Source organism: Penicillium daleae, assembly GCF_028827525.1.
Source record: "Penicillium daleae strain IBT 16125 chromosome Unknown utg000008l_segment0_segment0, whole genome shotgun sequence".
Taxonomy (NCBI): Eukaryota; Fungi; Ascomycota; class Eurotiomycetes; order Eurotiales; family Aspergillaceae; genus Penicillium; species Penicillium daleae.
The window spans coordinates 4,031,434-4,045,406 of NW_026623156.1; the positions used below are offsets into that span (position 1 = coordinate 4,031,434).

At 50.5% G+C, this 13,973-nt stretch overlaps 5 protein-coding genes across 5 annotated transcripts; 2 read left to right on the forward strand and 3 right to left on the reverse strand.

Annotated features, from left to right (window-relative positions):
* Positions 1 to 139: 139 nt before the first annotated feature.
* N7458_009996 (cation-translocating P-type ATPase) lies at positions 140 to 3,617 on the forward strand (the record flags this gene model as incomplete). Its single annotated transcript, XM_056913378.1, has 4 exons — positions 140 to 397; positions 482 to 747; positions 807 to 2,880; positions 2,952 to 3,617. The coding sequence occupies 4 exons, from the start codon at positions 140 to 142 to the stop codon at positions 3,615 to 3,617; spliced, it is 3,264 nt and encodes a 1,087-aa protein (XP_056762227.1).
* Positions 3,618 to 3,874: 257 nt separating this feature from the next.
* On the reverse strand, positions 3,875 to 5,443 carry N7458_009997 (uncharacterized protein; the record flags this gene model as incomplete). Its single annotated transcript, XM_056913379.1, has 4 exons — positions 3,875 to 4,123; positions 4,189 to 5,067; positions 5,136 to 5,239; positions 5,305 to 5,443. The coding sequence occupies 4 exons, from the start codon at positions 5,441 to 5,443 to the stop codon at positions 3,875 to 3,877; spliced, it is 1,371 nt and encodes a 456-aa protein (XP_056762228.1).
* A 1,651-nt stretch (positions 5,444 to 7,094) lies between these two features.
* Positions 7,095 to 8,021, reverse strand: N7458_009998 (carbonic anhydrase family protein; the record flags this gene model as incomplete). The annotated part of the gene is made up of 2 exons (XM_056913380.1): positions 7,095 to 7,465; positions 7,574 to 8,021. The coding sequence occupies 2 exons, from the start codon at positions 8,019 to 8,021 to the stop codon at positions 7,095 to 7,097; spliced, it is 819 nt and encodes a 272-aa protein (XP_056762229.1).
* Positions 8,022 to 9,382: 1,361 nt separating this feature from the next.
* On the reverse strand, positions 9,383 to 10,773 carry N7458_009999 (aminotransferase class I/II-fold pyridoxal phosphate-dependent enzyme; the record flags this gene model as incomplete). Its single annotated transcript, XM_056913381.1, has 3 exons — positions 9,383 to 9,712; positions 9,771 to 9,913; positions 9,972 to 10,773. The coding sequence occupies 3 exons, from the start codon at positions 10,771 to 10,773 to the stop codon at positions 9,383 to 9,385; spliced, it is 1,275 nt and encodes a 424-aa protein (XP_056762230.1).
* Positions 10,774 to 11,314: 541 nt separating this feature from the next.
* On the forward strand, positions 11,315 to 13,902 carry bioDA (adenosylmethionine-8-amino-7-oxononanoate aminotransferase; the record flags this gene model as incomplete). Its single annotated transcript, XM_056913382.1, has 5 exons — positions 11,315 to 11,496; positions 11,561 to 11,654; positions 11,706 to 13,039; positions 13,095 to 13,672; positions 13,730 to 13,902. 5 exons carry the CDS (start codon positions 11,315 to 11,317, stop codon positions 13,900 to 13,902), a joined length of 2,361 nt encoding a protein of 786 aa, XP_056762231.1.
* Between the last annotated feature and the right edge of the window lie 71 nt (positions 13,903 to 13,973).

A 13,973-nucleotide genomic window follows, 5' to 3' on the forward strand; every position in this document is an offset into this window, starting at 1 on the left:
GGACTCTCACACCATTCTGGACACCTTCTATATGAAACCGCCTTAGAAAAGGTTTCTTCCAAGAACGACGCAACCTTTGCACTCTGCCCACCCCCCTCATCTCACTCCGCATACCCCAATAGACCCCTGGACACGCGTGATGTCTCAGGAGAGAGCCCAGACTAAGGACTCCCAATCTTCCAATGATGCTACCTCGCAGTCTTGTCTATCTCAGCCAGCTCACAGTCTCTCCTTTGAGGCTGTCATCCGTGAGCTAGGCACAAACTCAGATGATGGCCTAACATCTGCTGAGGTCAAGGAACGTCTTGAGAAATATGGACAGAACATCTTGGAAGGAGACGAAGGCGTCTCCATTGCGAAGATTTTTATTCGCCAAGTCGCCAATGCAATGATGCTTGTAAGTGATTCAGACACATCCCCAAGTGAAGAAACGGAAACGCAAAGCAGAAGCAACCAACTAACCATTTGTTTCCCTTGATAGGTTCTTATCATTGCCATGGCAGTCAGTTTTGGCATTCGGTCATGGATTGAGGGCGGCTTCATTACAGCCGTCATTTTGCTCAACATAGTCGTGGGCGTGTACCAGGATTTCGCCGCCGAAAAGAATATGGACTCTTTGCGAAACCTGAGCTCGCCCACTGGAGTGGTGACTCGCGATGGAAAAACCGCCACTATCCCTGCGAACGAGATCATTCCTGGGGATATGGTCGAACTAAAAGTTGGCGATACAGTGCCTGCAGATTTGAGGTATGCGATCCTTTGCGAGTTGAATCAAGTAAACATTGGGCTAATCGAGGCAACCTCAGATTGACCGAGGCATTTAACTTCGAAACCGACGAGGCCCTCTTGACCGGCGAATCCCTCCCTGTTCAGAAAGAAGCGGACGCAGTCTTTGATGCCGATACGGGGCCCGGAGACCGATTGAACATCGCCTACAGTTCGTCCACCGTAACACGTGGACGTGCAAGAGGTGTCGTGGTTGGAACTGGTATGCAAACCGAAATTGGCGCCATCGCTGCGGCCCTCCGAGGAGGTGACTCCAAGCGTCGTCCGGTCAAGCGTGGACCGCAGGGTGAAACAAAGAAGCGTTGGTACATCCAGGCCTGGACATTGACTACTACCGATGCCATTGGCAGGTTCTTGGGAATCAACGTCGGTACACCTTTGCAGCGCAAATTGTCCAAGCTCGCACTACTTCTGTTCGGCATTGCTGTCATCTTCGCGATTGTCGTGGCAGGATCCAATGAGTGGCGTGGAGACAATGAAGTCATCATTTACGCCGTGGCCACGGGTCTTGCTATGATTCCCGCTTGTTTGGTGGTCGTGCTCACTATCACAATGGCCGTGGGAACAAAGAAAATGGTGCAGAGACACGTTATCGTCCGCAAATTAGACTCGTTGGAGGCTCTGGGTGCTGTGACCAATATCTGCTCGGACAAGACTGGCACTTTGACTCAAGGTCGCATGGTTGCCAAGAGGGCCTGGATTCCATCTGTGGGAACTTACTCAGTCGGATCGTCGAATGACCCTATGAACCCACAGGAGGGTGATTTAAGCCTTCTTCAAGAACCTCCACTCAAACTGAACTCAGAATCGACTGGGGAAGCAAGGACACCCGGAGATCTATTGAAAAATAATGAGCTTCTGGAATCTTTCCTCAACGTTGCTGCGATGGCGAACCTGGCACATCTGCACAAAGACACAAACAATGAATGGCAGGCTCGTGGTGAGCCTACTGATATCGCCATCCAGGTCTTTGCCTCACGCTTCAACTGGGGTGCTGATCGCTGGACCAAAGGCGAGAAACCTACATGGATTCAGCGGGCCGAGTATCCTTTCGACTCCAGCGTGAAAAAGATGTCTGTCGTCTTTGAGAAACGCAATGAAGACTCGGACTCAGAGAAGCTCCCGCAGATGGTATTCACAAAGGGTGCTGTCGAGCGAGTGATCGACTCCTGCACATCTATCACCTGGAAAGATGGAGCGTCCGTGCCTTTAGACGAGGATATTCGCGATGAGATTCTGCAGAATATGGAAGCTCTGGCGAAGGAAGGTCTGCGAGTTCTTTGCTTGGCTGGGAGAGAGCACACCCCTTGTAATACTGACAACGATGAACCTCTTCCACGCGAGGAAATTGAGAAAGATCTGGTCTTCTATGGATTGATTGGTTTGTATGATCCTCCTCGACCCGAGACTGCCGGTGCAATCGGCCAATGTTACAAGGCCGGTATCTCCGTCCACATGGTCACCGGTGATCACCCTGGGACTGCTCGAGCAATCGCTGCTCAGGTTGGCATTATTCCAGCCAATATGGACATGGTTGCAAAGGACGTTGCCGATGCCATGGTTATGACGGCTGGCGAATTCGACAAATTAACCGAAGATGAAATCGACAATCTGCCCACCTTGCCACTCGTCATCGCTCGATGCGCACCGAATACCAAAGTTCGCATGATCGAGGCGCTGCATCGTCGCGGTCGCTATGTAGCCATGACAGGCGACGGTGTCAATGATTCGCCATCGCTCAAGCGGGCCGATGTTGGTATTGCGATGGGTCAGAACGGATCTGATGTTGCCAAGGATGCTTCGGAGCTAGTCTTGAGCGACGACAACTTCGCTTCTATCATTAATGGAATTGAAGAAGGACGTCGGATTTTCGACAACATTCAGAAGTTTGTGCTGCACTTGCTGGCTGAAAACGTCGCATTGGCATTGACTCTGCTCATCGGCCTTGCCTTCAAGGATGACAGCAATCAATCCGTCTTCCCTATTGCCCCCGTTCAGATCATCTGGATCATCATGATTACCTCTGGTCTGCCAGATATGGGCCTAGGAATGGAAGCAGCGGCACCGGAGGTGATGGATAGGCCACCTCAAAGCGTATGTTCATCACTTTATTAACCCCGAGCCAATATGTCTTTCTTTTCTGCATACTGACTCATTTTATACAGAAACAAGGTATCTTCACCTGGGAGATCATTGTAGACACCCTAGTCTATGGTGTCTGGATGGCAGCTCTCTGCCTATCAGCGTTTGCCCTCGTCATGTTCCGCTGGGGTGATGGCAACCTCGCCATGGGCTGCAACACGCAATACAACGACCCCAACAAGCCCTACACCTGCGATACCGTATTCCGCGCCCGTGCAACAACATTCACTTGCATGACCTGGTTTGCCTTATTCCTCGCGTGGGAAATGATGAACCTGCGTCGCAGCTTCTTCCGGATGAAGCCCGACTCCAACCGCTACTTTACCCAATGGATGCACGACATCTGGCACAACCAGTTCCTCTTCTGGGGTATCATGGCCGGCTTTGTGCTTGCTTTCCCTATCATCTACATCCCCGTCATCAATCACAGCGTTTTCAAGCATTCGGCCATTTCGTGGGAATGGGGTATTGTATTTGTTGAGACGGTGCTTTTCTTTGCTGGAATCGAGTTTTGGAAGTGGTGCAAACGTGCTTATTTCCGTCGCCAGGCGTTCAAGCAGCAGAAGAAGGGTGATCATATTCAAAATGGAGATCGCCGTGGGTTGAGGGACTTTAGTCGCTATACCACAATGGATCGGTCCGAGACACAGGCAACTGGAGTTGAGAAAGTTGAGAAATCACTGGTTTGAAGTGGTATAAAGGATGTTGGAGATTTTGTGCATGAAGAGCATTCATATAGACAGATCTTGTTGTTGACATTTCCTATTTCGTTATTCATTTAGAGCATGCAATTGAACCGAATATTATTTTCACCCACAGTATAGTTAGTAGATGCCTTGTCACATATAATTCCAAAAGGTAATATAATCATTCAACAGCTCTTCGACGGGTGCAGGAAAAAGTTTTTGGTCTAGAAATCGAGTCTGTTCGAGGATATGCAGCTCGTTCAAGGTTCAGAGGCCTCTCCATTTTTTTCACCTTCATCCTGGATGAGGTTCTTATCGGGATACTGGGTATCCTCCCATCTTTCCCAGAAGCAAGCTCCCTTGCGTAGTGACATGATGGTCTCCCAGAAGGTACAGAAGACGAAAAGAGCCATTATGATAGATAGAATCGAGGTTGCACCAAGGTGCTTCGCGAGCGGCAACAAAATCATAATGATACCAGTGACTGGCCGCATGATCAAGCGAAGTGGCTAAAGGAAGAATTTAGAGTCAACAACCCATCAACAAACATTACTCTCGCAGCAGTAATACATACCTTATCTAGGAGTAAGGTCCCCCGCTCGTCCTTGGATCCGTGCATTAATGCAAAGATATAGAGACAAATCATACCGATGCCGAGACCCGCGCAGAGCAGCCATCGCTGGGGTTCTTCGAATTCTTGCTCAGCCACAGACGCCGCAGCAACGTGACCACCGGCCAGCAGACTAGCAATCAGCGGGAGATGAATCAAGGCAAAAGCAAAGGCCGTGTAGATGCTGTGTCGCAATGGGTGATCGTTCTCCACGGAGCCGTCATTATGCACATAGAGCCAATTCAGACAAAAGGCAATAATCAGAGTCCAAATCGCTCGAAGAAGGCGATCGTTCAGGCCAATTGCGGCATGAGACCCGACGATGATCAGATATAGAAACTCGCCCAGGGCAATAATATAAAACGCTGCGTATCGGTCCACCTCGTGGTTGATATCCACAGCAGTCGTGTAGGTCGCTCGAAGCAGCTTCTTTGCAGCTGGACAGTAGCAGAAGATCCATGTACACTCCTCGACAAATATCGCGACAGCTGCGGCCGCGATTTTACCGCGAATGGAGACCGACTCAAAGTAAAGTGGGATGTATATGCAGAGACACAGAGTGGAGAGCCCCACCCAGAGGCGTTGCTGGGCGCGGTGATGATAGCTTGCGAACGAGTAGTAGAGATGGGCGAGGTTGCATGTTATCCGCGCAGTCATATAGGCACCGACTGCAGAGCGCATTGCGCCGATTTCCTCGTCAACGAGGGGCGCGTTGTTGCCGTAGACGACCAGAGTGGCCATGACCCAGAGGATGAGTACGCGCTGTAGGAGGTCATCGTTGTAGAAGGAGTTCATCAGTTCGCGCAGGTCGCTCCATACGTGCCATGATGGCGAGAGGATAAGCTGTAGAGGGAATGATACGTTAGTATGGGTTCATTAAGAGATTTCAATTGGTGGGCAGCAGTACTCACAATGTACTTGACGAGCTTCGCGCCCGAGATATCTTCCACCAGAGTATCGGCAAAGTTCGATAGGATCGCAACGTACAGCAAGTCGAGGAACAGCTCGAATCGGCCTGCGAGGCATATGCATGAGTCATTGGTGCGCCAATACACGCCGTGCGACCGCGATTCTCCTTACCTGCTTGTCGTTCAGCTTCCGAGCGCTTCACCAGCCTCCCGTTCTCAAACCACTGTAGCGCCCGCGGCTGGCGGAAGAGGAAACGGGGGTTTGATTGGAGGTCATGGCACTCAATGCCGACTCCCGAGGGTCCAGACATGATGCGCGAAGGCTATGTACGTCGATGCACCGTGTACCTTCAGGTTGAAGGGGGTTGCCCGCAGGGGACGCGAGACAATCACGAAGGACGATGTAACTGAGCTTGGCGATCTTGGCGATCTTGGCCTTTGGAAGCCCCACGGTTCTCGACCCGACGACCGCCCGATCTCAGATCTCGTTCCCCAGATCCTGGATACAAGCGCTTACGTGAAGCCGCTGTGCAGAGGATGCCTTATTTTTCCTCTGAAGTAAATGGACTAGTCGAACATAGTTCACATAATATTTTCTGGGTAGATTGACACCATGTTCTCGAATGCAAGACGCCAGTGTATTTCGTTACATATCTTGGGAGACTCCGACAGTCTACACCGATAATGTACTTGACATCCATGAATCGGAACTCCGATCAGCCAGATCTGGATATTTCCTGAGTGACTACCTAACAGGCTTCCTAGGATTGTCATATCGACTGACGGGCACCTTCACAAACTGAATTAATTTTCTATCGCATGCCACGCACGATTTTGACACCTTGACACCTTGATGCCTAAGGACAACAACTTACCGATACGACACCTTATCTGTAAGGCAGGAAATTTGGGTTCTTGGCTAACTAACTAATTCGCGTTTGGGCTGTTTACAAATCAACATACCGAGTTTCGCAAATTCACGTGTATTTAAAATTCCATGTGCTGCATGGTGAAAACACCAATTTACATGTCACCAATCAATCTTGAACGGAAACACGGCCTGCTAGTGTGGTGATGGCTCCTCCTGAGCGTAAAAGGGCAACGGACTTTGCACCCTTCGAGATATGATCAACAAGGCGTGGGGCAACCATTTCGGCTGAATTTTCATGGTCCAATGGACGAGCTCCAAGCTGGGGTGTTGTGAAATCCGCAGCTGAGATCTTTTCGAGGCTTTTTCTCGTGTCTGATGGCGACATAGAAAATTAGGTGGTTTATTATCTGCGTTCCCTCCACGGGGTTCTTTAATGCGGGTGGCTGATATATCTAACTTGTTACAAACTCCGTACCAAGCTTTTAAATGAGATCTTGATTCTGCCAGGGTACTCGTCACGCATCGCCAAGGGTTTAATACCCATATCTTGGGAGCGCTTCGCTTGTGGACTCACAATTCTCAGGGGCTCAGGTTCGGCTGAAAAGTTCTCCGAGATCACGATCTGGGCTCCACTTCTGCACCATGCATCGTGCGCTAGCAAGCGCTTCGCGACGCTTGTCTCCATCAAGCCATTGTTCTTTACGCCACGCCAAGGCCAGGCTCATCCCACGGTGCGGAGGTGCGATGTGTACCGGGAGAAAGGGAACTTCTCGCTGGAGATACGGTACACTGATTCGTGGGCCTGTGCCGTGCCATCCACATAGTGCAGTATCCTACCGAACTTTTGAGAGAATCACTGGGCTACTGAGACTTGGGACGAAGATGAAGATTATATGTGCGTGGCGCAAGACTCATGCCTTTCCGCTGATATTATGTATTATGTACAGTATGTACTTCGTGCAGTCTATCCAGATATATGTATCAATGCCGCTACATCCTCTTTAAACGAACCAGTTACTCCAAACCACTCAATTTCCACAGCTGATTTACGTCTTCCAACTTGACGTAAGCACAGTCTTCTTTGGGTCGATTTAGTTCAGCTCGCTGGCAGCAACCTCAAGCAGGTTGTCCTGACCCAGAGCATTCTGAGTGTAACGGGCGTTGAACTTCAGAATGTGCTTGACGGCGTTGTAGCTCTGCACATTCAGAGGCAGGGGCTCGGTGCTGAGGAACCAGGCAACATCCTCCGAGCAAGGGGGAGTGGTAAGGGAGCCGGTGTACTGGTAGATACCGTGAGAGTTCAGGTGAGCAGTCAGGGCAGTGAAGTCGAGGTGGCCGGTCTTGGTGTAGGTGCCAGGAGTGGCAATGTCATCAATGTGGGCGAAAACGGAGTCGAAGAGACGGGTGGAGTAGCCGAACTGGGACAGTTCGAAGACGAAGGCAACAACAGCAATTGCACTGGCTATTGGATTATTAGTATTTCATATGTGACTGAAACCTACAATCTACTTGACGAGGCGCAAGTACAGGTATATCATGTTGAGGGGGTGCAATATTGGCCTGAACGTACCAGAGTTCTCGAAGACAAAGTGGACCTCCATGGGGTAGTACTCCTCGTTGATGCGGTGCTCGGAAGGAGTGTGGAAGTGGAACTGAGCAAGGTTGTAGGAGCCGCTGCTAGTGACCAGGGTTCCGTTGGTCAGGACAACCTCAAGGCCGGAGCCCAGGTTCTCAAACTTGGCGTTGTTAGTGCTGGGCACATTGAAGCGGATCGAGTTGGCGGTAGCGTAGTCAATGTCCTCGGTGACAATGTCGATGGGAGACTGGTGCTTGCCCGTGGAACAAGCAGAGTTCTTCTCGCTAAGGCCATACCAGGTCAGAGGGCCACCAGTGTTGGTGTAGTTGAACGAGTTGATGTCAACCCTGCCATCGGCGGAACGGGGCAGCAGCGAGGTACCGTGCAGGCATGATGCGGTGGCCGAGGCGATGAGTGGGAGGATGGCAGCGGTGACCTTCATTTTGATTGTATAGGGGGAAGGGTAAGATTGAAAGAGATAAATTTTCTAGTTTAGAAACAAGATGAGGGACATTCAGGTTCTTATACTTCCAATCATTTCCTCTTTTGGCTATATCCATAATAACGAAATAATAATGCGAAAACTACCTGTTAGAGAAAGTATGGTATTATTCCATTGAATGCCGGAATTGGTTCATTACGACAGTTGCTTGTGATAGTAATTGTATCTCCTTTTCTCCTATAGGATAATTCGGCATGACCCGATATGAAATCGGTTCGAGCGAAAGTCCTCGGGATCCATAGCACTTATCCAGGCAAAAGATCGACGGAAGTGGATTGTTGAAAGCAGACCATCATCCACTAGCAAACCGAACGCGACACTAGACCGAATGAATTCTTTCCTGTGCTTTCTACTCGTATTTCCTGGAACAAGTGCTTCTTAGTGCTATGGAGATTTGCTTTGCAGGCTCTGGGCGGCAATTGTCTATCCACTAAGCGGGGTCTGACCATCGATCGTCACGATTAGTAAAGCCACCAGCGTCCATCTTCTAATTCGTACTCGAACTTGGGGTCTGTGCCAGATGGCTCCTTTGGCTTATCCAAGTTTGTCCCTAGTTCATCAGCAGTGGTACGTCGGAGGATCTCGGTCTTGGTGACGGTAGCCTCGAAATTCAGCGTCATCAGATGAACATGGCATATTGCAAAGCTTTATTGCGAACTGACCTGGGTTGACGAGACGACGAGACAATTGAAGCTGAATAGGCGGATAAAAGGCCTAGACGACTGTCCATCTTAAAAGGGATTACTTCCCTGAAAGTGAGTTGCAATGTTTACCACTATTGGCTCTTTGGGCTCTATTGATAAACTCACACCCACAGCATAATTATTGTTGCTGTATGTCGTATTGTATTCCAAATTCGGCCGTATTTACACGGCCAACAAACTCGTCAGTGGCATGCTGAAAACCCCGTCAGGAGGACGACAAGAATTGGTGGAATCGCTGTGGACCAAAGGTGACGCTAATCGATGGGTATCCAGATTGATGGGTCCGATTCGGAGGCGTCGGGTATCTCGAATGGGAAATTACGGGCCGCCAGACGCTCCATCAAGAGATCCCCCAGCATGAAAGCCTCTTGTCAAAAAACTCAACTTATCTATCGTACGGTCCCTGGAGATAGGGAAAATAAGGTATTGAGGTTTCCAAGACGATCTTCAACCTTTATTGCAGATTCATGAGTATTGAAGGGCGCTCGTACGTACGGAGTAGGTACTTTGAACTAAATCGAGAGTACATATACTGGGGAAACTCTTGACTGGTGAAATTTATCGCTTTTAAAAATGACCCAAAGTCCCTTGGGCCGATCATAATTTCGCCCCTCGGCTCGTCCAACCTCCATCTAACCATAATTGGATCGTTCGCGCCAAGCCGTCAATTTCCTCCTCTGTATTACCTGCATGCAGACAGACTCGTACTCGTTCACTACCCTCTGGGATAGTGGGTGGCATGATGGCACGGACAATGTAGCCTGCTTCTTGGCACGCACTCGCCAATTGACGCGGCTGCGATGTGCGTAGTGAGAAGATGGGGGATGTGGGGAAATGATCAACTTCGAACATAACAGATTGGTTTATTTGGAGACCGCCTAAGCGCTGATGGAGGTGTCTGATCAGTTGCTGAACCCGAGTTCGTAACTTTGTTCGTCGATCAGCAAGAAGACTCAAAGCGATATTAGTGGGCATAAGAACTTACTGATTCGGTTTTCCCTGAAGATAGGAGTTCGTACGCGGTACGGATAGATGCGAGAAAAGGGAAGCCAAGAGCAGTTGTATAAATGAGGCTGCGAGCGTAGTTGATCAAGTAATCTCTTGTCTCAGGACCGCAGAGCACCATTGCTGACGAAGAACCTGTTAGTAGCTTGCAAGATGCGGATATAACAGGGTTATTACATACCTCCGTGACTCGCGAGTGCTTTTCCAAACGTATGCACGCGAATAAACATCCGATCCTGAACGCCGAGATGCTGTACCACACCGGCGCCGCGAGGTCCGAAGACACCAGTTGCATGTGCCTCATCGACAATAAAGTAACCGTTTTTAAGTGGAAGCAACTCATCCACCACTTGAATAAACTCCTTGATAGGAGCCACATCTCCATCCATGCTGTAAAGCGACTCAACGACAATAAAGACATTCCGAGCGCCATTTTGAATACTGGCATCCTTTTTGATCTCAGTAGCCAAAACATCTCTTAGGGCCGTTGGCGAGCTATGCGTGAACATCTTTCTTGCTCCTGCGCGGGAGAGCCGCATTCCCTCACGGGCACTTGCATGAACCAGCTCATCGTACACGATGAGATCTCCCGGTTGAGGAATGCTGGACATGACTCCTACATTGGCATCATAGCCAGAGTTGAACAGAAGGGCCGTGGGAGCATCGTGGAAGTCGGCCACAAAGCGCTCCAGATCTTCGGCATAGGCAGAGTTCCCATCTAGCAGTCGAGATCCGCCACTGGCAAAAGGAAAGGATTCAGGAGTGCCATTCAGATGCGCTAGGTAACGATTCCTGAAGGCCGGTGATGTTGACAGAGAAAGGAAGTCGTTGGAAGAAAAATCAGCCGCTGTCCGAGGCAAGACAGTGAGTCTCCGGCGGGCCGATTTCGCTTCCCGGTTGACAAGAGCACTCGTTAGGGAGTCGAGCAGAGTCTTTGGTGTTGGTGACGACGCGCCCGTCACCATGCGCGATCGGGAATCCATTGGGAGGCTGGGGAAGTAGATCGGCTGTTTTGGTTGGCTTCAAACAGCGATATGAAACAAAGTGCATTCAGGAGCAATCATGCACGATCGGTTAGTCACGGGTGTCCCTGTCAAAGATCAGGCACGATCAATGATCATCCCGCACTTTAGAGCTTTTAGTGTCAGAGCGGACCGCGGACGAATCCGGGGGCTGAGGATCGAGGCACGTAAGCGCAATCAACACGTCGTGGTCGCGTGTCTGCGAATGATCGGAATCAATCAGCCTGTATGGTGCTCATCAAAGGGAATTGATATCAGGTTCTGACTCAATCCAGGTCATTCTGCGCGGTGGGTGGGGCTCTCAACCCTTTTTCAACGGGAAACTCAACCTCGGTGAGGTTCGGTGAAGGGAGAAGTGAAGAAGGTGGAGCCGTCGTGGAGGCGGTGATTCGCCAATTGACGTCAAACTTCCCGGTAAACCCAAGCTCGCGAGTCATCGCGGGGATCGGTTAACGGGGACGCTGGATCTTGATCTTTCCACTTGCTGCTTCGCAATTGAGTAATGGCTCCTGTCGGTGCTGGTCTTTGGCGCACATTGCGCGCGCACCAAGTCTATGGTGCCAACACGGACGTCGGGAAGACAATCGTCTCGACCGTGCTGTGCAATGCTGTTCAGAGGCAGGAACAGAGGGCAGCATTCCTGAAACCCGTCTCGACAGGATCGCTGGATGATGCTGATGATCGGTAGGACATGTGTAGCTATGGCATAATTAACTACGAACTAATATATGCTTATCAACATTTCTAGGCATCTGAAGCGCTATGGGGTGGGAACCTTGACCAAGTGCCTCTACCAATTCGATGAACCGGTTAGCCCGCATATTGCAGCGAGGCAGAAGACCGTGAGTGAGGAGACACCTTGTTGATTCGACGGCAAGCTAATTGGAGAGAAGATCCCTCGAGATGATGATCTGCTCGCATCTATTCATAAGACACTGTCTGACTGGGCCCGAACGGACATCGACTTCGCCCTAGTTGAGACTGCGGGTGGAGTGCACTCACCAGGCCCCAATGGAAACTCCCAAGCAGATCTATATCGACCACTGCGACTGCCGATTGTCCTTGTGGCTGACTCACGCCTAGGGGGCATTTCTTCCTCCATTTCCGCATATGAGTCCCTCCTGCTCCGAGGATATGACGTTCAATCAGTATTATTGTTCCGCGACAATTATTATCAAAACCATGAGTATCTTGGAGACTTCTTCCGCAACAAAAGCATCCCCCTGGTGCCATTGCCAGCTCCGCCTGCAAGACCATCCCAGACGGATGCCAGCGCGCTGGCCAAAGACGAAGAAGCCATGTCTGCATATTACCAACGCGTCTCGCGAGAGTCAGATATCATGCGTTTGCTTGAAGAAATGAATGCCAGGAACACTGAAAGAATTGAACGCCTGGAAGAAATGGCCAGCCGTGCTCAAGACCTGATCTGGTACCCCTTCACCCAGCACCATGGCATGCGCCCAAAGGATATCACTGTGATTGACTCTGCGCATGATGATTTCTTCCAAACATTTGGCTCCAGTCGTTCAGAGAAGCCAGACAGCGAGCTTCGCCCTACCTTTGATGGCTCGGCTTCTTGGTGGACTCAGGGTCTGGGCCATGGTAACCCCGAATTGTCGTTGTCCGCAGCCTATGCCGCTGGTCGGTATGGCCATGTGATGTTCGCAGGTGCGGTGCATGAGCCAGCGCTTGCTCTCGCTGATAACTTGTTAAAGACCCTCGATAACCCACGCTTCGCCAAAGTGTTTTATACGGACAACGGTAGTACTGGCATGGAAGTCGCACTGAAAATGGGTCTTCGTGTGTCTTGCGACCGGTATGGTTGGGATGCTGCAAAGGAACAGATCAGCATTTTGGGGCTCAAGGGTAGCTACCACGGAGACACCATCGGCGTGATGGATTGCTCTGAGCCATCAACATACAACAAGAAGGTTGAGTGGTACCGTGGCCGTGGCCACTGGTTTGACTTCCCTTTGGTCAAGATGGTGGATGGACAATGGAAGGTAGAAGTTCCCGCAGACTTAAAGGCTGAGCTTGGTTCAGATGTGGAGTTTGACTCCCTCGGCTCGGTGTTTGATCTCCAGACCCGCCTAAGCTCCGAGACGAGTCTGCGTTACAAGGATTATATTCGCAAAACTATCAAGGATCTGGTACACCGCCACGGGATGAAATTCGGTGCTCTCATTCTAGAGCCTGTCATCTTGGGTGCCGGAGGCATGCTTTTCTGGTGAGTGATTTTAAAGAACATGGGACGCTAATTACTGACGACGATTCCTTGGTAGCGATCCTCTCTTCCAACGATGCTTGACTGATGTCGTTCGTGACCACCCGGAACTGTTCTCACCCAACCCTCCGTCGCCTAAGGATGCGTCATCTTGGTCAGGCCTGCCAGTCGTTTTTGACGAGGTCTTCACTGGTCTCTACCGACTTGGTCGCCCGACATCAGCATCCTTCCTCGGCGTGCACCCCGATATTGCCGTAAACGCAAAGCTCCTCACTGGTGGCCTGATCCCCCTGTGCACAACAGTTGCTAGCCAAGAGATCTTCGATACCTTCTCCAGCCCCGAGAAGAGCGATGCCCTCCTTCACGGTCATAGTTATACCGCCCACGCAGTGGGATGTACTGTTGCTGTTGACTCACTGAAAGCCATGTCCGACATGGACAGCAACGGCTCATGGGAGAAATTCAAGACCGACTGGAGCCAAAAGGACATGGCTCCCGCGAATGCATCTGTCCCAGATGTGTGGAGTGTGTGGTCCCAAAGTCTCCTGCAAGATCTTTCCCGTGCCGAGTCTGTAGAAAGTGTTTTCGCAATTGGCACTGTGCTCAGCATCTCGCTCCGTGATGCCCAGGGTGGTGGTAAGTATCCCGCAAGATCTCCCTGATATCGACGACTTCAAGCTAATGACTAATTAGGTTACACTTCCACCGCGGCCAAGGGATTGCAACAGCAGCTTGCTATTGGCAGTGACCAGTTCAATGTCCACTCTCGGGTTTTGGGCAATGTGCTCTACCTGATGTCTAGTGTTACGTCAAAGCCCGAGTCGCTGCCGGAGCTGGAGAATCTGCTGCGCTCGTCACTTGTCTGAATGATGATAGCATAAAGTATGTGAATGTGAAAATGTTGGGAAGAAATATAAAAAGTTTTACACGGGATTTG